Raw genomic sequence first — 24198 nt, 5'->3', positions numbered from 1 at the left:
AGTGAGCTGGTAAATGCAGTAGTTGAAGTCATTGGGATTTTTATTCAGGTGAACTGTAGCTCCTAAATCTGGCCATACACGTCTTCTACCAACACATGTTCGGATATCAGATTAACCAGACGCCCAGTTAAGAAATCCGGCTCTGGGCAGGCACCGATAGTACAAAAGTGACTTCCATTGTAGGTCTACCAAGGAAATCATCAGATACACAATACATGCACAGATTTTATTGGAAGCCAACCAAAATTTTCTAACTTGCCCAATTGACTAAATGACCAATCGCCATGGTACAAAAATTATTGGGACGATAATTCTGAGGCAGAATGTGGTCTGTAAATTGTAAAAAATGATTTTATCGGTAAGTGTATGGCCAACCTTAGTCCTAGTGTAGCAACTGTTTGTAACCTACAGAGTTAGTCTTAATATAACCTGCAGTAATAACTTGAACAATAATACACCCTTTATTTTCCAAGTAATAAGCAGCGGAGGTTGTCATGGCGGGTGTAGTATATGCAAAAATCCCACCCCTTCCAGGATATTACAGTAATGGGACATACTATAGCTCTGAGAAGTCTGTCACAATGGGAACTGTTAAGAAGGGCAAATGCTCTGGTTGTTAAGCATTTTGGAGTGGAAAAGCATTCTCGTGTTGACTTTTGGGCAGCTCCTGCTTTAATTGGTAAGCACCCACGGAAGACAGTTGGGTTGGGGGATGGGTAGGTTTTAAACTTTAGAGGCTGTGGTTTGTGCCACAGGGGGTGTTACTAAGAGAGGTCTGCATTTTGCACATGACATACCACGTTTTATTTTTTCTTATCTGTTAAAGTTATGAAATAAAAAAAATTAAAAAAAAAAAAGTAATAGTTGTGCATGAAATTATTTACGAATGAGGAATGTCATTTAGCTTTTCCCACTAAGGTAGTGTAAGCTGCACTTCAGTTAGAATATCAGTAAAGCTATGTAATTTAAGAATGGGTTCCCAAATGTTTGAACATGATATTTTATCAGGCATTAACAATACTTCCAGTAAGATAAATGTTCATGCATTGTCTATCTGTTGTATTCTCACTCTGCAAATGCATGTTTGTACTCTCCAGGAATCATGGTTTGGCATTTTGCCTGTCTGTCTAGTGGCTGTTTCCCTTCTCTGGTTTGGGCCTGAGCCATGTTTTATAAACCATAATCTCATATCTGCATGCGCCTAACCATCCCTGAAGGTAACACCTGATTCATTCATGCCAGCTCCAAGCTGTATTTGGGTGGATCAGAGCAGCTTGTTCAGAGGTGCTTTGTGCTAAAAGCTAAGGTTCTGTCTTACTGTGCTTTCAGTTAACGTAAATCCCAAATCTTTATTAAAAAGTGGCCTTTGGCATAGTGGTAGAATGCTTCAGCAGGTATATATTAAGAAAGTTCTAAATTTATAGGACGACAATCTCTTGTACTATATTTACTTAAAAAGGTAAGTATAGTACATTTTTTTTTTTTTTTTTTTTTTTTTTTTTAAATCATTTCAATTTTCTCTGTAATAAAACAGTACCTTGTGCTTGATGGTAGCCATGCTGCACAAATTCATATTGCTGGCAAAACAGTCCTATTTGATGTATGTCATTTTTAAATGATTTTTAGCAGACATAAGGTGTTGTGACCTAGCCTAAAAAGATCTTATTCAAAACCCGCCCTGCCCTAATTAATAATCAAAGATTTTTTTTATATAGGGAGCATCCCCTTTTAAAGGAACAGTAACACCAAAAAATGAAAGTGTATAAAAATAATCAATATATTATATACTATTGCTCTGCACTGGTAAAAGTTGTGTGTTTGCTTCGTAAACACTACTACAGTTTATATAAATACCCTGCTGTTTAGCCATGGGGGCAGCCATTTAAATTGAAAAAAGGAGAAAAGGCACAGGTTACTAAGCAGATAACAGATAAGTAGCATAGATTCCCATTGTATTCTACACAGTTTATCTGTTATCATCTTATGTAACCTGTGCCTTTTCTCCTTTTTTCAATTTAAATGGCTGCCCCCATGGCTACACAACAGCTATTTCTATTAACTACAGTAGTCTTTCTAAAGCAAACACACAACTTTTACCAGTGCAGGGCAACAGTACATTATATTTTAATTATTTTACTGTTTCTTTAAATGACCAGTAACGCATAAATAACAAAAGGGCTTCACATATATTCCTATCTGTTGCACAAAAAAAAAAATTTAAATGGTGTTTTTGCTTTGGGAGCTTTAAGTGCTGTGGCACATGTGCTGCTCAGCCAGTTAAAGGTTTCCTGGGAATGGGAAAGTGCCAGTGCTCCTGAATTTTTTTTTTTTTTGTCCAGAAACGCCTGCCAGCCACAGCAGGCAAATTTGTGTTTTTTCTACTGTCCGGAAAGTGCTGTGCCTACAGCCTAATGTAATTTATGTAAATACACTGCTGTTTAGCCATGGATGCCTTTCAAGTTTCAGCAGGCCAGTTGTACTGACATTTGCATAGGAGATACTGTGTATAAAATACATTTCTTGAAGTATTTACTAAGTCAAATGTTCCTATCGGCTCTTTACGGAGGCTATACACTTTAAAGGCTAATATCACACATAGTGGACACCAGAGAATTTTGCGGAAAAATAAAATATACATTTTTATCCATTTTTTTTTAATGATTTTTGATAATTTTTTGCTGCCCTTTTAGACATTCATTCTCTTCTTTCACTTCTCCCTTGGCACCCGCTTTCAGTTATTTCACTTCCTTTCTTTGGCACGCAGTGTCTGCACTCACTGTCTAGAGTTCTCATAGCTGTAATTGATATTAACAGACCCTTGCATACCCTGCTTACTGTGTTTTGTGTGTGTCAGCCAAAGTGTATTTTGAAGATTAAAGCAAGAGTATCATTTTAATTTGACCAATGTACAACTTAAAAAAGCTGAAAGTGTAAAGAAAAAGGAATTGTGATTATGCAGTGGTTTTTATGGGTCACTTGGTACAGAGCTTTGCAAATGTTTCAGCATTTGCAGAGCAAAGCACTGCCAATGAGTTTTTCTTGTAGGCTGGCTCAGTGAGGATTTTAGTTGTATTCAAAAGTGTTCATTGATCTGCAGATGTGTCCATTAGTAAGGGAAATAGAATTGTTAAGAGTGGTGCATCAAACTGATTAGCATTGCTGGTATTGTGCAGGCCTCTATTGATCCTCTGTTTTAGTGCATTAAAATGTGGTATGTAGACCATCTAACTATATAAGATGGTATAAAATAAATTAGTCAGGATTTATGATGCTCTGAAATTTCAAGTTGCTCAAGTTTGCGAAAATAGACCTGCTTCTAAGGCCATACGTTAAGGACCTATAGGATACAACTGAAACCTTATAGTAAGGCCCATAGTATCTGCGTTAGTGATAGGGACCTGTAAGCTGCATAATGGTCTGGACTGATATGATGATAAACTGTCAAACATGTCAGTTTGTATAAATAAGAGAATTTACATGCCTTTAACAGTTTTCCATGACACTGTTGGATCAATGTCAGATGTGTTACAAACGTCCCGCAACTTTTTATTTAATATTGCAAAAGCACACTCCTTTTTGTCTTTTGTGTAACAAAAAGGGCTAAATGGTACAGGTAAAATAGGTAACTATGCTCTGTAAAACACCATTGTATTCTATAGAGCATATCTGTTATCTGCTATGTAACCTGAGCCATTTCTCCTTTGAAAGGCCATGCAGCAGCTCATTTATATACTACTAAACAAATTCCTAATTTCCTGCTCATTCTGCTTTTACAGCATATTGGATATTTTTCTGTATAAATCAAAGTTGATTATGCTCTATTAAAATTAAAATGTATGACATTGATGGCATTGATATTGGTTTCAGGGTTTTATTACAAAAAAATGCTGCAGTGCTAAAGTCCTGCAAGCTTTTTTTTTCTCTCCTGTTTGCCACCCCTTATTGAATTTCCTGCTTTGCAGAATATTTTTAGTTTTTGTTTTTTGGCTTATTTGCATGCCACCAGATTGCGTGCAGCAGTTCCGAACCCCGGTCTAAAACAATGCTTCCTCTGTGGGTTTGGGTGATCCGCCTGCTATAAACAGATCCTAGTCCAACCCCCACCCTCACTTTCCAGAATCAGAATACCAGAAGTTTATTGTGATGACTCAAGACCTTGGAAGCTTTCATATCTTAAATCTTACTGTAGATTTAAATTCATCCAGTGCTGTTTCCTAACTATATGCTAATATCAGTGTTTACTTTTGCTAAAACATAGCAGATTAGTTTTTGTTCTTCAGCTGGTATTTTAGTTTGTAAGTAGCAAGTCCATCAGGGGGTGAAGTTCTTTGTGAAAGAGACATGCAAACTAGCGTCTGGGCATAAAAGGGAACAGACGATTAAGAGGCATGACAAATTGATGACATCCTTATTTGGGAATGGTGGTCTTAGGATTTTGTTGGCCTTCCCCTTTTAACAAAGAACACGTGGAAGAGGGCATAACCCTTGCATACTGGGGCCAGATGAGTTTCATTGAGTGGGGGTTATACTCCATTTACAACATGCTGACAGTGTTAAAGAAAGGTGTATACAATTCAGGAATCAGAAATTTGCACTAGGTCTGATAATGCATAGCAACTAATCTGTTTGCTTTTTATCGGGCAGTCATTAAGCACTGATTGGTTGCTCTGTATTTCTAGACCTGCTGCAAACCGTGCAACTTTTATTACAATGACCCTATAGCTTTAAAGACCATCCTAAAATGGTGGCAAGATCAAATGTTAGGCTTCATACTTAAGGGTGTTTTACCCTGTGGTGACGTTGGGCATCATAAGGCATTTTGTCACTGGGTGACTAATCTCCCTGTGTACCCCTGCCCTAATAGATACAGTTTAAGCTATGAAGTTTCTCCAGTTGGCTCTGTGACTGTTTATTTTTTGTGCTGAAATGGAGTTGCCGTCTAGTCTTCCAATTGGGAGGCAAAAGAGCCAGTTTATAATTGGTGCCCTAGAAACTCGTGCCATCACAACTTGAGATCTTAATAAAGCTCAAATAGAAATATTTTTGCTCGAGTTCCGTTTACAGGTTGACAGAGCTTAAGTGTGAAACAAACATCTGTTAATTTGTCCATGTGTCCGCAATTGTCCCTATAAAATTTATACATATATCTCACCAGGTGCGCATTTTTGGTACTCCAACCTAGTATACATGTGATGTTGACTTGCTTCCATCTAAATGCCAGAGCAGTTTCAACGGGGCAGTGGAACCAGACAGTGCCCAAGGGTGCAAGCCTTAAAGGACAAGGAAAGTCAAAATCTATTAAGCACACTATTAAATAGTACTGCTATTGCTGTGTAAAAACGCTATATTTCTGGCTTGCCTAATGAAAGTTTTACAGAGATACATACTAGAACCTACATACTTGTTTCAGTGAACGGCGCGGCCATCTTGTCCAGCATGTCTGTATGGGCTATTGCTGAAAAGCACAAACCAGCCCCCCCCCATCCCCGCAGCTGCTCACAAACCCCTCCCTTCATATGTTTGCCTGACACTTGCGTTTGCCATGCTCCCCCTTCTGCCACAAACCCCCGCTCCCCGCACCGGTCTGCGTGTCCTAAAGTTCTGTATGTCACCTCCCCCCCCGCGCGCTCGCTCCCCCAGAGTTTAGCAACCCCTGCTCTCCCTGCAGATGTGTTTTTTTTTTTTCTTCAGTGTAAAATATGTTATGGGATTAAATGGGTAGTACCAAGGGACTTCAATATAGGATTACTAATGTATTGTAATCTAAGGTGAAATTGTCATTTGATGTGACATCCTCTTACCTAAATGCCCTTGTGCATAGAAACATACTATAAATCTAATTTAAATATCTTCTATTGGATTGGTTGACGAGTAGCATATTGAAGTGGTCCTCATCCAACGGGTCTAGTAGACCACACTTGTGACAATGATCGTTCCAGTTTGGAGACATGGGTGGCCAAATAGGGCCAAGATCAACATTTTTGTCAACATACAAGATGATCTGGTTATGCAGTTTGGGGATGAACTACAATTATGTCTCAAGTATTCTTTAGGCTTATTGCACATTACCAAGCATGGATTTTTAGTGTGTAATCTCTTGGTGTTGCTTTCTCGTACATAACTACAATCCAAATTGTGCAGCCTGCAGGTAACACATGAATTTAGGTTTCTGAATTTATTTTATATTTGCAGGCCTCAAAACCATAAATATACTGAATGTCCACACAGCAATACAATCAGCAGTGCTCAAGATCTAGCAGGATTATGAATTGTGTACACACTGGCATCACTTTGTTTATGTTTATGTTAATACATGGGCTAATGTGTGGCTTAATTAATGGTAACATTGTGTATTTATGCACATGATAAAACAACTGACAACAGCAGTATTTGTCTTTTTTTTTTTTTTTTTTTTAATCGTGCGCTCACAACTAAAGCAGCCATTTTTAAAATGGTAGTATGCTTAGCAGTAAGTGCATGAGCTGCAAAGGACTTCACTGTAATAAAACTTCAAGTAGCATTACTGATCCATGTTGTGTGCTGCTCTGTAGATATTCAGGAACCGTGTAAGAGGTTTTCTTCTTAAGTAAAAATCATAAAGTGGGAGTTGATCCAAAAAGTTTCTCCAAAGTTTGAGACAGTTTAAGTTGAACCTGATTAGAACGGCAGCATCTATTTACTAAGTAGTCCGAGTGCTGCACAGTCATATCACTGTGTTTATTTTAAGCGTTCAGTGTACTCTGGCCTGTGGCCAAGGCATGACAGCGTATTGGAACATTTTGTTACCAGATAAGTGTTAATAATTCTTTCTTAGTATTATACAAAAGTATTACATTAAAGCTTTATTTTTAATTATTTTATTACATTAGTGAAACTGAATCATCTTTGCAAGGCAAAGAATCTTAAATAAAGACTCCCCTTGATTGCAGTCTCTAATAAGCATTATTCTTGTTATATTTGTATAATTTCTTGATGTCCTCCTTTTGTTGTACAGACCTGTGATTTGTAGACTACCTCAGCAGCCCCAGAAATGGTGTGGTTTATATTTTATGCTTAATGAGTTTTCATAGTATTACATTCAGAGCTTTTTTTCCTTCAGCAGAAATGGGCACTGGTCACTGTGGTTTACAGTATCTACTAGCAGCTTCATAGCAATTTCATGGTACAGGGTGGTATGTGCATAGTTATACAGGTATGGGATCTGTTCTATGGAAATCCATTATTCAGAAAGCTCCGAATAACAGAGGCCGGAAATGGTGCCTGCTGTCTTCCCTAAGCCCCCCTGAGGTCTGGGGCTTTTTCAGACATTTTGCATGCTTCAGAACAGATTTTGAATTAATTAAATGCCATTTTACTGTGTTTGCTCTCATAAAACTTAAGATGGTTGTTTCGGAAGCAAGTGTTAAAATGTAATATCATAATTTATATGGTGCCAGTAAGTTTGTGCTTTACATTCATTTATAACAAACAAGAGTTAGAGGGTAAAAAAGTAGGATCAGAGGACCATACTAGCAAGAGTTTACAGTTTAAATCATTGTTCAGCTCTTGTAGGTTACTATTTATACCTGTGTTAAAGTTACTCACCTTAAAGGGAACCTTGGGTTACTATGATATTTGACCAGGAAAAAAATGTTGAACTTATCTAACCCCCCTATATTTCAAATCCCAAGCATTTTTTTTAAATGGCCATAATGGAAAGGGACATTAACCCTAGATAACACCCTCAGAAAAAAACACAAGCTTTTTTTTTTTTTATTTTTTTTTCTCCCACTTGCTTTCCAGCAATACTACATATATTTTGTTTTTACACATGACATATTTTTAATCCTTTGTTTGTTGACCGTACCTGTTAAAGCTTACTTTGCTTTGCTGTTTAGCTTGTCAAAGTGCCTAATGCCTAATTAGTGGCATTAATGCAACATACAGCGTTAGGGTGATGGCACACATAGCACTCTAGGCTCTGCAAATGCCTTCAATTACAGAAGTATGGCCATGGAGGGCATTTTCCCAGGATTAAGGCGGAATGCCACATGTTAAGTGAGTTACATGCAGTGTTACCCATTTTACTGAATTTAAAGGTATTTTTAGATACTTTGCCTTTCCCATAAGCTACAGTCTCCTGTGGAAGACAAAGCAATGCATGTACTTTTGCCCTTTAGTAGTACACAACATTACCACAATCTAGCAATTATTCGTAGTAAGTGTTCACTGCCCCAAATCATGAATTTTGCAAAGGAAAAATCTGTGCAGAAACTATAGATACAGTATTTCCTGTGTGGACATTAGTCATGGACCTACAAGATGCACTGCCTGGTTTTAGTTAAGTGGGAAGGACAATGTGCTTATGCATAATATCCCAGTAGGACCCAAACACTGAGCAGTAATTACTTTGATAAAGTGCTTACTAAGGAGTGATCACATTTACAGACTAAATGTCTGCACTAAGCAGTTTAAAACATACATCCATGTTATGCATCTGTTTGTCTCTGTAACTTGTAACTGTATCATTTGTTGTTGTATATTTATGTTCACACTTAGTGCTGCCTTTTGCATTACTTGTTTTAAAATTGCTACCGATTTTCTAGCACTGAAAGGGGTAGTTATAAATAAGCATAACATGTATTGTATGCAAACCCACACACAATCTTTTTGTTTGAAGCCCCATTAAACGTTGAATAAACTAGGTAAATTTTTAGGGCTCTGGCACACTGAGACTAGTCACCCGTGACAAATCTCCCTTGTCGCAGGCAACTAATTTCCCTGAAATGCCATCCCACCGGCGAGAAAATAAATCGCCGGTGGGATGGCATACGCCATAGCAACTTCCGTGATTTCAGGGAAATCGCGGCACCGCGTATGCCATCCCACAGCAATTTACATTCTCGCCGGTGGGATGGCATTTTGGGGAGATTAGTTGCCCGCGACAAGGGATATTTGTCACGGGTGACTAGTCTCCCCATGTGCCAGAGCCCTTAACAGTGACTATTAACCACTGGGTCAGAACCCAAATATGGGTCCATGGGTAGGTCCTCATGGTCCCATGAATACAGTAAAATTGTTTTATATAATATGAGGTAATAAACAAAGTAACAATAAAAATCCATTTTGGACTGACTTCTCTTAATTTGGGTCTGCTAAGGGAAAAAAAAATTGATTATATTGTTAGAAAAGGTGAACACAAAAAGCAGCAGCATATTAAATAACAAATACAAAGTTGAAGTTTTTAGGTGTTTGCAAAGTCATGGCAAGATAGCAGGCTTGTGGGATACCCAAATGCTGCTGCATTACAGGGCTTAAAACAATGGTGTATATGTCATTTAAATTAACCTAACTTTTTGGTCAGTAGCAGTGACCTTCCTCAGGGTCAGCCAAACAGACTTAACACACAGTGACCCAAATCCTTTTAAACCTCTCCTCTCAAAAAACCAAGCTAGTGGACATAGCAATGGAAAACACAAAGTTTACAAAGAGATACAAAAAAAAAAGAGAGAACCAGTATCTGATCAAACTAGTATGTAGTTGGTAAATACTATACCATACACCATTGTTATCGCAGTGATCATTGCAGAAACAATTGACTCTCTTGTGCACATACAGATTAGCACTTTTGTTCACTACAAAATGCTGTTGCCAAAACTGATGTATCGAGATTTCTTTTCAAATGTGAAACCGTTTTTTGTGTACAGTCTGTAATTTTAGGTATAAAATGTACTTCCTACATTGACTAATTTTTTATTTTTTGGGGGGTAATGGTGTGTCCATTTGTTATTCAGTGACTAGGCTGTGTTCAGTGTTGTGTTTCCATTAGTGTTATACAAATCCCTTCCCCCAACTATGGGTGACTCTCAGCTCTGGAATTCATATTATTAGTGTCACATGTCCCTGGATATCCATGTCCTGTGTTCATGCTTGCACAGTAACTCCTGCTCACTCAGCACAGGGCAGAACAACACTCACGTACTATACGACGTAATGATCCTGAGTATACATGAATTTGAAGTGGTGACAATGAGAAGAGAATTAGACCTATGCAGTCTGACAGTGTACCCCCTTCCCCAATTCTTTAATTTTGGATACGTTTTATAAAAAAAAAAAAAATGAATTGAATTGATAATTTTATAATGCAGAAACCATGGATAGTAAAGCTAAGGACCCCCAATTAAGTAGTGTATGCAGTCTATGCCTAAGTCATTCTCATGGGCCTATGCAATATTATCGACCCATGAGCTGAATAAATAGCTCAGTCTGGTTTTATTCACCAAATCATGAGGCCAAGCAAGCACAACTTTCAGTGTGTGGCTACCCTAAATGTGGTCCCACACAGGCCAATTTTCAGATTAACTGACTGGTTTGACCAACTTTGCAATGGAATAAGAAAAGGAAGTAGGTATGGTTGTCACAGGTGGACATTGCTTGTGTGACTAACCTGCGGCAACATGATCACAGGTAGTTTATCCAGACAGTCTGTGCATTTGAGTCAGCCCAGTTAATTGTTTTGGCAACTTTCAGACCTTGAGAGAAAATGCAAGCCTAGGTCATAAAATGTATGAAAACTGGCAGCATCAAGTTTAAAATGTGATCTAATTTGGATGTCTTTAGGTAGGGTTGTCCTCTGTAGTTCTGTGTTTGTATTGCTAGGTTGATTACAAATGGGTGTGAACTCAATTTGGCCATACGGGCCAACATAATCAGCAGTTTATTGGCCCATGTATGGGGCCCACCAGTCGGCCTGTCCAACCAATTTCGGGCAAAAATTAAGGGAAGCGGTGTTCAGTGAATACTGTTTTTTAAGGGTGAAGCTGCACGGGTGGATTAGTCGTCGCAACTTTTCAAAAAAGTCACAGTGAACTAATGGTCACGCACAGATGGCATGATTTGTCACCGCAACTGAATTTTTAAAAGTTGTGGCGACTAATTGCCATCTGTGTCTTTGCCCTGAAGGAGAAGGGAAATTTTAAATCGCTGAGGGGTGCCAAATATTAGGCACAGCCCAGTGATTGTAATCACTTACCTGATACCATAGGCCGGTGCTCCTGTTAGCAAAAAAACCACACAAGCCCCAGGGTACATGCAGGCAAGCAATCCTCTTACTACTCTTATCTTTCTCTGCAATCCAGGGCCTGCACACCTGCAGTAGAGTGAAAAAGGCAGCTTTTTTGGTAAAGTGTGGCTTTTCACTCTATTGTGCATGTGCAGCCGGCACAAACCCCTGTAAATACACTCACTGGGGGGTGCCTAACGTTTCCTTCTCCTTCTTTCTTCTGTCTTCTAAATCCGGGGGCCAGTGCATGCGCAGTAGAGTGAAAAAGCCAAGTTTTTTGTTAAAGTTCGACATTTCACTATACTGTGCATGAGCAAGCACGCAAAGACTGAAGGAGGAAGAGGAGACACTTGCAGGTACCCTGGGCTGGTGCTGTTTTCTTCTCACAGGAGCACCATTCCAGGGTAAAAGGTAAGTGATTAAAGTCACTGGGGGGTGCCTAACATTTTGGCACCCCCCGAGTGACTTAGCCTTTCCTTCTCCTTTAAAGTACAAATGTATGTTTTTGTGACAGTTAGAATTTATAAGAACTCCTCAAAAACAAGTAAAGGAAACAGTATTAAAAAAAAACCAAAAGTTCTTCATACTCTTCATGCCATCCTCTACTTTGCCTTCTGTTGCTCTATTCATGTGTATTGGGTAAGGTCTTCTAACCACTAACTGGCAAGAAGGGGTTATTTTCCTGCTTTAAGCCAGTTTGTCTATGAATTCACATGTAAGCAAAATTGTATGTGTTTTAGCTTACTCAGTTAGCTATTTTAAGCCATTGTTTTTCAATAAAGGATATGATGGAGGGGGGAAGCATTTTTTTTTTTTTTTTCAGTTAAAGGGGAGAGGTGCTTGTTGCAAATTGCAAATAAGAGTAAAGTGTTTGTAGTTTTGCTTCTAGTATATCAAAATCCTATGCAATATATTCAGTCCTTTGATAACATTAAGACATAGTCATGTAATACTCAGTAACTGGTCAGTAGATCATTTCCTGTGCTCTGTGTTCTAGCACAAACTGCATAAATTAATAATCGCCACAGTCCAATATCATCTGCTTTTGTACTGAGCTGAGTGTGCTTATAGCAGGAATATTAAACTATACCTTCCCACTTCCCCCTGGCCAGATGTCATAAACATAAAGATGTTTTTAATGCATGGGTTGGGGGTTATAAAATGCTGGAAGACCTTCTGGCTGTATATTGAGTGCATTTTGTTAAATGTATTGTTCATGCATTTATCCAGTCAGACATGCCCAGGTATGTTGTGTGATGTTTTTGCAGTTAAACTTGCTAGACCTGTGTGAAACAGGGGCTTTGTGAGAAGAAAAAGGCAAATACAATACATTTTAATAGGTTGCAGGGATAATATGCAGCTTTGTTTTGTCCATTGAAGTATTGTGCAAAAAACAACATATAAAATACCCTTCCCTCCAGAGAGTGAATGAAATTTAGAAACCAGGTAAAGCTGGCCATACACGCACCAATATCATACGAAACCTATTGTTTCTAACTCCATATCTGACAATTCAGCCCCGAACGTCAGTGGAGGAACGATCTTTCGCGCGGCAATCGGTCGAAAATCTCCACGTGTGGCCACCTTAAGGGCTCTGGCACACGGGGAGATTAGTCGCCTGCGACAAATCTCCCAAGTCTCGGGTGACTAATCTCCCCGGGGAGATTAGTCGCCTGCGAACAGGGAGTTTTTCAAGCCTGTGGTGCCCAGGGCAAACAATCGCACATAACATGGCTAATCTGTAGTTAAATTACATTGGAATCTGATCAGAGATGTTACACAACATTTATCAGCCACGCCCTGTCCTTTTCAGAATTGCATTTTTAATTGCAGAGCAATCACCTTGTTAATCTGGCTATGATAGTGGATGCTCGGTAGTTTCAGTGTATTGGTTTTGGATACTTGCCTGTTTTAGGGCTCTGGCACACGGGGAGATTTGTCACGAGCGACTAATCTCCCTGTGTGCCAGAGCCCTTAGTCAGTTAGATAATGGGGAAGGCAGGCTTTGGAATGTATTTTTTTTTTTTTTTTTTTTTTTTTTTTTTAGCATATATGTGCAATTCTTGAATTCTGTTTAGCATTTGGCAAATTTAGGGATTGGTTGGTTAATGCCATTTGTAGCCATCATAGATGGTGGCAACAACTTTTGCAGGAGTGGATATTCCTGTATATTCTGCCTATCACAACCCCATATTATGCATACGTTATAACTTTCCAACAGCTGGAATGTCAGAATGCATTAACCCTGTCTTACAATTTTTATTATAGAGCCATAGTACACTAAATTCTGTTAAATTGTTAAAATCACATTGCTTAACTGCTGTACAGTGCTGTGTGCATAATTTGCACTAAGTAATATACATACATAGCAATGTAATCAACAAAAACACAAGGAGGACAATTCTCACCTATTTTAGTGTTCTTACACTATATTTTTAAAGATCTCAGTGGCCTTATAATATAACATCCTGGCTATCATTATCCCTTAAAGGGATAGTTCAGCTTTAAGTTAAATGTTTTATTATGTTATAGAATGGAAAATTCTAATTAACTTTTCAATTGGTAATTTTTTTTATCCTTCATAGTTTTTGAATTATTTGCTGCCTTCTGCCTCTTTCCAGCTTTCATATGGGGGTCACTGACCCCAGCAGCAAAAAAAAAATATTGCTCTGTGAGACTACTCTTTTATTATTGTTATTCTATTTAGCCACCCCACTATTCATCTATCAGTCACCACCTCAAACCACTCCCTGGTTACTAAGGTAAATTGGACCCTAGCAACCACATAACTGCTGAAATTCCAAATCGGAGAGCTGTGGAACAAAAAGTAAAATTTTAAACTCTGTAATAAAAAATGAAGAGAAATTGCAATTTGTCTACATCATACTAAAGGTTTACTCAAAAGGCGAACAACCTCTTTAATCATGAGCATATATTTTCAACTAGCATTCTCTGAGAAGGCAAATGCAGATCTTAAAACACGTTTTAACATGTTCCCCTTGACTTAACTTGAGGCCTGGGGTGGGAGTCACACATTTATATTTAGATAAGCAAGTATGACATTTATGATCATGATATTTTGGACCAGGGTTTTTCAGAAAAAGTAATTCTTTGGTATGCATCATAATGCCTTCATTCTGTTTTGAAAGTTTGGATTAATGAACTTTTCGATATTCATTAAAATCAATCAAAATTAGCAGTGTTATTTGTTACTGTAATTGCTGTTGAAAGCACTAATGTTCCATCCTTTGCTATTTCCTCCACTGCTGTTCCTGACTACAGTTATCATTTAGGAATTAGTTGGCTCTCTTGCAGCTAAGACATTTCCTGCAATGCCTTGCTTGTTCTGCGATTAACAGGCCTGTGAAAGAAAATCTCCAAGCATGCAAGGCATTGTGAGAAATGTTTCTGGAGGGGAGTTGACTTGCTGTATTGTTTCAGTGGTACTTGTAGTGGGGACCATCAGTGCAGCTATAGAGTTGTAGGACAGAAAATACCACTTCAATAGCAATTAAAATGTAGAAACACCTTACAAATTTGCAAAAAAAAATGAAATCATATGCATTTGCTTTTCTATGCAAATTTTCACTTTAGTTTACAGCTCCGGTGCTACTAAAACATTTAAAGGAGAAGAAAAGTTAAAATCACTGAGGGGTGCCCAAATGTTAGGCACGCCCCAGTGATTCTAATCACTTACCTGATACCCCGGGCCGGTGCCCCTTAGCAGAAAACTGCACCGGGCCAGGGTATCTGTGACTGAGTGTTCTTCTGAGGCTTCTGTCTTCGCATCATTTGTGTGTGTGCAGTAGATGGAAAAGCACAATAGGGTGCATCTTCACCCTTTTGTGTATGCGCCGGCCCAGGAATTTGGAAGATCAAAGATATAAACAGAAGAGATTGCGCAGTTACACAGACCCCGTCCCGGTCCAATTTTCTGCTAAAAGGAGTACTGGCCCAGGGTGTCAGGTAAGTGATTACAATCACTCTGAAATGCCCAACGTTCGAGCACTCCCAGTGATTGTAACTTTCCTTCTCCTTTAAACATTAAAAAATGTGACTCTCTTGATAATTTATAGATAACCGGTTTCTGGATAACTGATCCCTTACCTGAATTTTAAAACATAAATTCTTAGATATTTTTTCCTCCATGTGGCCCCCGTACCAGCCTTCTCGGTATCCTGTATATCCCTATATAGTTCTTTAAATCTCCTTCACTCATAATCCTTAGTGTCTCCCACTCTGTACTTCTGTTTTTTTGGGGTTTTTTTTTTCCTATTTCCCGCGTTCTGTCTGAAACTGAGCATTTGTTCAATGGGCTTTTAGTTTAAAAAATTAATGTTTGGTTATCCTGTGTATAAAATCAGCATAACAACTGTAATATATTGTGTACAAAAATGCTTCATATATTCTCCTTGAAGACTTGTTGTATGACAAGTTCTTTAGTTTTTGTTATAATTAAGGTAATGCACTATAATTTCCTGCAGTACTGTATAATATAACAATGCAAATATTGCATTTCTCCTCTGTTCCTTTATAAACTCCGCTCCCCACCCTTTGTTTTCCTTTTTTCCCTCTGACACCCGCCCCCTCGTTTGGCTGATGCGGCAGCAACTCATTAAATAATTAATCCAAGGGAAGTGCTATATAGCCATTCTCATCTTTTATTTATCTTGGCTTTACCAAAGGGTGGGTACGGTTCAGAGCTTGCAGAGTGACATGAGGAGGAGCGGTTACATGGCCGAAAGCTTTCTTTTATTGTAAGTCAGTCCCCTATCCTGGGAAAGTACGCTGTTCCTGGAATAAAAGACTATTTCTGCTTTTAAATGTTATAAGAAAGGAATGTAGAGATTTGTTTTATTAATGGAAACCGACTGTTGGGCTAGTCATCTTCTATTTTTTTTTTTTTTAGCCTAATAGCAGAATAACATAACACCCACTTCATAGGGCAAGTCAGTATGTGAGCCCTAGGAAAGTTCTAAAGTCTTATTAGGTATGTGATACATTTGCCAAATTCGAGAACACCCAAAGCTGCTTAGAATGCCCATATCTGCCTTCAAAACTTTAAAAGGATTGCCACCACTGCCTTTGATTTCTTTAGAGTTCATATATTGTTTACAGTACTGTCAGAATGCAACAGTAGTTTGCAGAACAAATGCCTATGCTCAAGTATATAAAAAAACAACAAATAAAGCAGATTTTACACTTTATTCTGGCCCCCTGAAAAACATTAAATGGGCGTTCTACTATGTGTGTGGAGATAATAATCCCCATTTTTAAAATCTAAGGCAAATGGTTAAATATGTATGGGAAGTGTGTTCTCTGATGCATACCACAGAAACTCTGGGAAATGCAGAACTACCGTATTTTTCGGACCATAAGACGCACCAGTTTTTAGAGAAGGGAAATGAAGAAAAAAAGATTCTGAAACAAATACTGTCCTAAAATATTTTATGTGCATTAAAAGCGAACCTGTACCAGCAGCACCCAACATATTTCCCCCCACCTGTACCAGCAGCACCCAACATATTGCCCCCATCTGTACCAGCATATAGCCTACAGATATACTTTAAGAAAATGTTTTTACTTGCCCGTGTGGTCTCCGTGCAGGGCCCTCCTCTATTCACCGGCGCTTAGCTGTGGCGCTGTGCGCATGCACAATGACGCGCATGCGTATGGGCATGCGCACAGCGCCGCAGCTAAGCGCCGGTGAATAGAGGAGGGCCCTGCGCGGAGACCACACGGGCAAGTAAAAACATTTTCTTAAAGTATATTCGGACCATAAGACGCAGGGACTTTTTCCCCCCACTTTTGGGGGAAAAAAAGTGCGTCTTATGGTCCGAAAAATACGGTAATCATTATTTTGGGCAGCCCATAACACACTGGGGTTTAATGTGTGTATCGGCTCTTATATATTCACTTAAAGTTTATGAACCCTATAAAATGTAATTTTATGTGAATGTGACCTAAAACTTTATCTGATTTTGAAAGTCCTAAAAATAGATGAAGAAAACCTAGTTAAACAAATTAAACAAAAATTATTATATTTGGTCATGTATTTATTGAAAAAAAAAAACCAAAACATGTATGTGACAAAAGTAAGTGAATTGTGCTCTCAGTACTTGATGTGACCTCCTTGTGCAGCAATAACTGCAACTAAACGTTTGCGGTAACTGTTGATCAGTCCTGCACATTGAGACTGGGAAACTTTAGCCCATTCCTCCATACAGAACAGCTTCAGGTCTTAGATGTTGGGTTTCCTCACATGAACTGCTTGCTTTAGGTCTTTCCACAACATTTCAATTGGATTAAAATCAGGGCTTTGACGTGGCTATTTCACAACATTCACTTTATTCTTTAACCATTCTTTGGTGGAATGGTTTGTGTGTTTAGGATTGTTGTCTTGCTGCATGACCCTGTGTCTCTTGAGGTTCAGTTCAGACAGATGTCTTGACATTTTCCTTTAGAATTCTCTGGAATAGTTCAGAATTTATTGTTCCATCAATGATGGCAAGCCATCCAGGCCCAGATGCAGCAAAACAGGCCCAAACCAGAACACTCCCACCACCATGTTTCACAGGCGGGTTAATGTTATACTGGAATGCAGTGTTTTTTTTTCTATAAGTCCAAGTTTTTTCTCAAGTTCTATTTCGTCTTCCATTCACAAAACATTTTTCCAGTATCCTTCTAGTTTGTCCACATGATCTTTAGTAAACTGTAATTGGTCAGCAGTAGTTTTGTGGGAGAGCATTGACTTTCTCCTTGCTTCCCTGCCATACACACCATTGCTGCTCAGTTTTTTCCTGATTGTGGACTCATGAACATTAATATTCCATTGTTTAGAAATTACTTCTTTTGTATTACACACCTTGCAGTTGGAGTTATCTTTGATGGTCAACCACTTCTGAGTAACAACAGTCTTACATTTTCTCCATTTGTACACAATCTGTCTGACTTGATTAGTGAAGTAAAAAAAAACTCTTTAGAGAGTCTTGTAACCTCCACAAATGTGTTGTGTGATCAGGCTTTGCTGGATCTTCGTTCTTTAGTTGCTACTGTACATAAGAGTAGGAGTGCATACTGTCAGGCAGGGTTCCCCAACCTTTCTTATAATCGTGAGCCACCGTCAAATGGAAAAAAGACTTGGAGAGCAACATAAAAGCATAATAAAAGTTCATGGAGGTGCCAAATAAGGGCTAAGATTGGCTATTGGGTAGCCTCTATGCACACTATCAGCTTACAGGGGGCTTTATTTGGTAGTAAATCTTTTTATTCAAACAAAACTTTCCACCAAGTCAGGTATTCAAATATAACTACCTGCTTTGGGGGCACTGAGCAATGTCCATCTTACTCACGAGCCACTGTTTGGGGATCATTGCTGTAAGGTTTTACTGACAGAACAGTGAATGGTATTGCAGTGAGGTTTGTGCCTTTGAGAGAGTTAACAGTAATTGCTACACTCTGTTATGCTGCCTTAGCTCTAATTTCTTACTGTGCTGGGAAGTACACCAGAAGCTGGGAAAATCTGTGCTCTTGCTGAAAAGGCGTTAAACACAATCTCTCATCGCCCAAAGCTGTATTCTGATACGTAAAAGAGTAAACAGAGATTCTGGCAGGACAACACTGTTTAGGATGGCAACGTGCCAGTATAGTGGTTACAGGTACCACAATCCGTAAATTTGCTTACATATTGCCACGCACAGGAGGCACAGCTGGTGTATATGGATGAGACCCAGCAGCATCCCTGCGGCATTCCATTACAAACCCCCCACACCCTTAGTGTTCCACTTAGAGGGATCCCCCACAGGTTACATCATGCTGACAGATGCTGGATGCGTTCCAGGGGATCTGTCTGCCTTACTCATTCGTTCAGTTTGACGTTTTAATTTCCTTTTCCCAGTAGCAACAGATGTTAATGTGTTCACCTCTATTCACTGTGCCAGTAGCCTCCAGAAACATTTCAGAACATTTATGTCTTTATTATGACCGCTTATGTGTGCTCTTTATACTAGACGATTGATTTTTTTTTTTTTTTTTTTTTTTTTTTTTGAAAATACAATAAAAACCTGACAACTTAACATTTCTAATGCCAACTGCCTCTCTTCATTGCATGTTTCCAAGTCTCCCATAGGGTATTTTATAGTGTTTGTTACCCATGTTTTTGCTTTGGTCAGCTTACATTCATCAACATGACTTTTTTCCCTACACAGCTCTATGAATTGGATGGTGATCCTAAAAGGAAGGAATTTCTGGACGATCTGTTTAGTTTTATGCAGAAAAGAGGTAATTATGTGCCCTTGCTACTGTACATGTCGGTTACTTTTTATGATCATAAGATCAAACACTGAACTTTTTTAGTCGCCTAAATTTTCTGTTTACTTCACATTAGTTGGGGGAGGAGAAGAGGCAGTAGGAATTTCAGCTAAGGGCACTCTCTGATCTCTCACCCACCTGGGAATGCAGCATTCCAGACCCCCACCCGCTTTTTTTTTTTCTCCCCAAGGGTATTGTCCTTATCAACAGAGCAATTAGTGGAATAAGCTGAGCTACTGGGATGGGAGGGGTTAACTTGTTTGCTGTTAGGGGCAGACCTTTGTAGTGTCACACCTCTACCATCCAGAGTTTCTTCTGATTCTTTCACAAAACAAAAACTGTAGTACCATGTTAGCCAGTGTCAAAAATAAAAACAAATACAAGAGTATTGTAGAAATGATGCCTGTATTGGCTAACAATAAAAATACATTGCAAGCTTTTGGAGCTCTAAGGCCCCTTCATCAGGTATTTTGCCTGATGAAGGGGCCTTAGAGCTCCGAAAGCTTGCAATGTATTTTTGTTAGCCAATATAGGTATCATTTCTACAATACTCTTGTATTTGTGTTTTTTTTTTTTTTTTTTTATTTCTGATTCTTTGTTACAAATGTTTTTGTATGATTTTCTGGTTGTTTTTTTGTTTATTATATTTTTTGCCCTAGAACGTTACAGCCAAAAAGGTTGTTTGAAGCATGCAAGTCTGTGGAGTTGAATTACACTGGGGGCATAGAAATCATTTGGAGGACCACATCTGGCTTGTGGGCCTCCAGTTGGACAGCCTCGTTCGACCTTTTTGTAGCATTTTTTCAATTTTTTTCCTCCATTGCTTATATTTGTAAATGATTTTGCCTTTTCATCTTACTACATCCATATTTCACCTGTAACTTTTACCTAGCACATGTATCTTCAATTAAGATAGTAATTTGTTGGTGTAAAACTTAGCTTAATACACTAGGTTAAGGTTACACTATTTGGATGATCAGATTTTCTGTAAAGGCAGAGAAAAACTGATCCACTCCCTTCCACATATTTGTTACTCCGCTGGCAGGCATGGTGTTGGCCATGGTGTTGTGCAGCTACACTGAGATTATTTTGGCCTAAAAATGAGGGTGCATTTCAGGTCAAAAATTCACTCTGTGTACCTGGATCTGCTTTTCTCAGCCTGCAGAGAAGTATATTGTCCGCATGATACTGTGCACAGTTATTTTCAATTTGGAAATTACCCCAAGATAATGAGTCTCTAATGCACCAAAATTCAGGACAGGAGAAACAACTTGACAAACGGGCCAATTCAACACACATCACACCTTAAGACCAAAGGTACACTCGGCATATTCTCTTAGTGTAGAGTGTGCCATTGGTCTTAGCCGACATTTAAATGACCCAGTCAATTTGTGTGAATACTTTCTGTATAAACAGTGAGATCTTCACATTGCACTGTAATTGGTTGGTCTTGTTACAATGAAACTTTAATGATTAATGATGATTTTCTTTTGAGTGGTGTCACCAGCTGCTCCCTAGATTAGTTTGTCATCCACTTCTGTATATACTGACATCCATTAAGAGAGGTTCAGAGATATCTTGTGCACTATTTTTATTCTCACTGCATCAGCACTAACATGGTTGATTTGGATTTGTTCAGCCTGATAATGTTATAGGTAAGACACTAAATAAATGTGAAAATGGGAAATTACATCCTTAATATACCACTTTTTTAGGAACCCCTGTGAATCGGATCCCAATTATGGCCAAGCAGGTCCTTGATCTTTACATGTTGTATGTCCTGGTGACAGAAAAGGGTGGTTTGGTGGAAGTTATTAACAAAAAGCTGTGGAGAGAGATCACTAAAGGCTTGAATCTACCAACTTCAATCACCAGTGCAGCCTTTACACTGCGCACTCAGTAAGTATACAGAGATATGGGGTCAGTATGGCATGAGTGGGTAGATTGTAACTGGCACAAACTGAAAACTGTGGGATATAGGCTTTTTTTTTGTCATACTTCTAACTATGGCTTTATAGAAACCCATCCACCATTACTTATGTATTTATAAATCCTGAATTTGAAGAATCAGTCTAGCTATCCTTCCTTTTACTTTTATTTAAATTTTACCTAAATCTTTGTAATCAACAAACACTGAGCTATTCTGTAACTGTAGAAGTTCTGCTCAAGGCAAGCAATATGATTATAATGAATTATAACTTTGTATATGTATGTAGATATGTAGAGGGAATATAAGTAGGTCATATATTTTAGACTTAAAAGCTCTCAGCTATTTGTAAGCTTGACTTTACTTTCCCCCCCTCCCACAGATACATGAAGTACTTGTATCCCTATGAATGTGAGAAGAGAGGCCTTAGTAATCCCAATGAACTGCAGGCTGCCATTGACAGTAACAGGAGGGAAGGACGTAGGCAAAGCTTTGGGGGCTCCCTATTCACATATTCACCAAGTGGTGCCCCAAGCATGCTTTCATCCCCCAAGTTACAAGTGTCTGCTCTGTCACTAGGGGGTGTTGCAACAAATGGGAGCTCTCTCTCATCCATGCAGAAAATCAAAAAAGGTGAGTCAATATAAAAGTTAATTGAGATTTTGGTCAGACTGCATTGACAGTACAGACCTATAAAATGTTAAGATTTTTCATAATTTGTGCTGTTTTCACTTTTTTTTTTTGTAATTACACACTGTAGCATACATTTGTGTATATTGATATTTTTTGAACACATTTTATAATTACCTAAATCACTTTTGTCACATAGCATGGCGATTATGATTGAGAAACATCCTTGAGTGTCTTGCATTTGTGTACATTCTGTGTTTTTGTCTAGGCTATTTTATTATTGTTGCATAATAACCAGTGATCTGCCAAGTGCCAAAATACTGAAATGTCACCATCTCCTTTAGAGGAGGACTCCCCAATCTCTTTGACAGTTCCACCGCGAATTCCAGTCTCCTTAGCTGGGCATTCTATGGTGGCAGCACAAGTAGCTGCTCAGGCAGCTGCTCTGGAGCAACTCAGAGAAAAGCTTGAATCTGGAGAGCCCCCAGAAAAGAAAATGGCATTGGGTACAGAAGAGCAGCAGCGACTGCAGCGAGCCATCCAGCACAATCTCCTGGCAATGACTGCACAGCTACCCATGAACATTCGCATTAACAGTCAAGGTAATATTCCATAGAAGTGAGGTAGCACAGCTCTGCAATGGTTAGAAATGCTGCCTTGCAGGTTCATTTCCAGTCGTGGCACCACCTGCAACCAGTCTATGTTCTACTTGTGCTTGTGTGTGTTTGTCCGGGTTCTCTGGTTCCTCCCACATCTGATAAAATTGAATAATTGCATAAAGCTCCCTATACACGGGCCAATCCGCTTGCTTGGTGATGTCGCCAAGCGAGCGGGTCTTCTCTTGATATCCCCACCTACGGGTGGGCGATATCGGGAGAATCCAGGCTAATTTGATTGTTTGGCCCTGGGGCCAAATGATCGAATTATAACGATGGGCATAGGCAAAGTCGGTCCGGGGACCGCATCAATAAGCCGATGCTGTCCCCGATCCAACTAGATTTTTTTTTAACCTGCCCGATCAAGATCTGGCCGATTTCAGGCCAGATATCGGTCGGGCAGGCCCGTCGGTAGTGCCCATACACAGGCCGATTAGCTGCCGAATCCGTCTAAGGGACCGATATCGGCAGCTACAATCGGCCCGTGTATGGGGACCTTAATGAAAGATGTAATTTTAAGCAAAATTAGTTTTTGTGTAAAGATATCCTCCTTTTACGCTTGCCAGAAATATCCGCCCTACGCCTCGTGTGGCATTAGCCTTATATTTGTATCCTTTGAGGACTTCGCACTAGCCAATCATGATTTAGGAGCCTTAGTTAATTAGATTTGAATATCCAGTTGCAGGTACATGCAAAACTGGGGAGATGAACACTTAGGGGTATATTTATCATGCTGTGTAAAAAGTGGAGTGAAGCATTTCTGGTGATGTTGCCCAGAGCAACCAATCAGCAATTAGATTTCAACAGTTAGAAAATCAAAGCAAAGCATCTGATTGGCTGCTATGAGCAAAATCAGCGGTAATGTTTTACTCCACTTTTTACACAGCATGATAAATATATCCCTTAATTATGCATACTAGCATCTCTAACTCTCAACCCTTTCATTTGAACTCCTTTTTGTCTATGCAAAGCCCTTTTTCTAACTAGGTCTATTCTAACACCTGTTACATTACATGCAAACTTGCATTGTTTGTAATGTGACAGGCATTTTCACAGATCTTTTGTTTTTAGTTTATATTTGGTATAAAGGGATTATTGTTTGTTATAGCCTTATGATTATCATGCAAATGAACAAATGTAGTACAGCTGCAGTCTCACACAACCCTTTAACTTTGGTTTCAGCTGAAGGAAGACAAGACTCTGCAGTGAACCTCACAACCAATGGAACTAACAGTATTAGCATGTCCGTGGAGCTAAATGGTATTGTGTACACAGGTAAGCTACTGTAGGTCAGACCCTAGTGTAGGATGTAACCGTACCTTACTAAGTGACCTCCCCCACTTGCACATTTCTCAGGGTATAAAATCAGTGGGATGTGTTATGCATTCTATATTGGACTACAAAGGGAAAATTGTCAATTCCTATTTTTTTTTTTTTTTTTTTTCAATTTGAAGCCAAGTGAGAGTTTTGAGACTTGTGTAAAAAAAAAAAAATATATATATAAATAAAAAATATGCAGTATTTGCTGTAAATGACAGGTTGCATAAGATCACCTTTAGTATGTTGCAGTACTTTAAATTCCAGCCCCCATCTTGTGCTCACCTTTTGCTTGATGGAATTCTGCAACCAGATCC

At 38.9% G+C, this 24198-nt stretch overlaps 1 protein-coding gene across 5 annotated transcripts in view; it reads left to right on the top strand.

Moving 5' to 3' along the window:
• arid3a (AT-rich interaction domain 3A) overlaps positions 1-24198 on the top strand; it is a 46767-nt gene that overhangs the window by 15010 nt on the left and 7559 nt on the right. For all 5 annotated transcript variants that reach the window (XM_012960732.3, XM_012960721.2, XM_012960735.3 and 2 more), the window contains 5 exon segments: positions 19249-19321; positions 21067-21250; positions 21661-21911; positions 22253-22510; positions 23747-23839. In XM_012960732.3, coding sequence (XP_012816186.1) covers positions 19249-19321; positions 21067-21250; positions 21661-21911; positions 22253-22510; positions 23747-23839 — 859 coding nt within the window.

Source organism: Xenopus tropicalis, chromosome 1, assembly GCF_000004195.4.
Source record: "Xenopus tropicalis strain Nigerian chromosome 1, UCB_Xtro_10.0, whole genome shotgun sequence".
NCBI classification, from domain to species: Eukaryota; Metazoa; Chordata; class Amphibia; order Anura; family Pipidae; genus Xenopus; species Xenopus tropicalis.
This window is presented reverse-complemented; position numbering and strand designations above follow the sequence as displayed.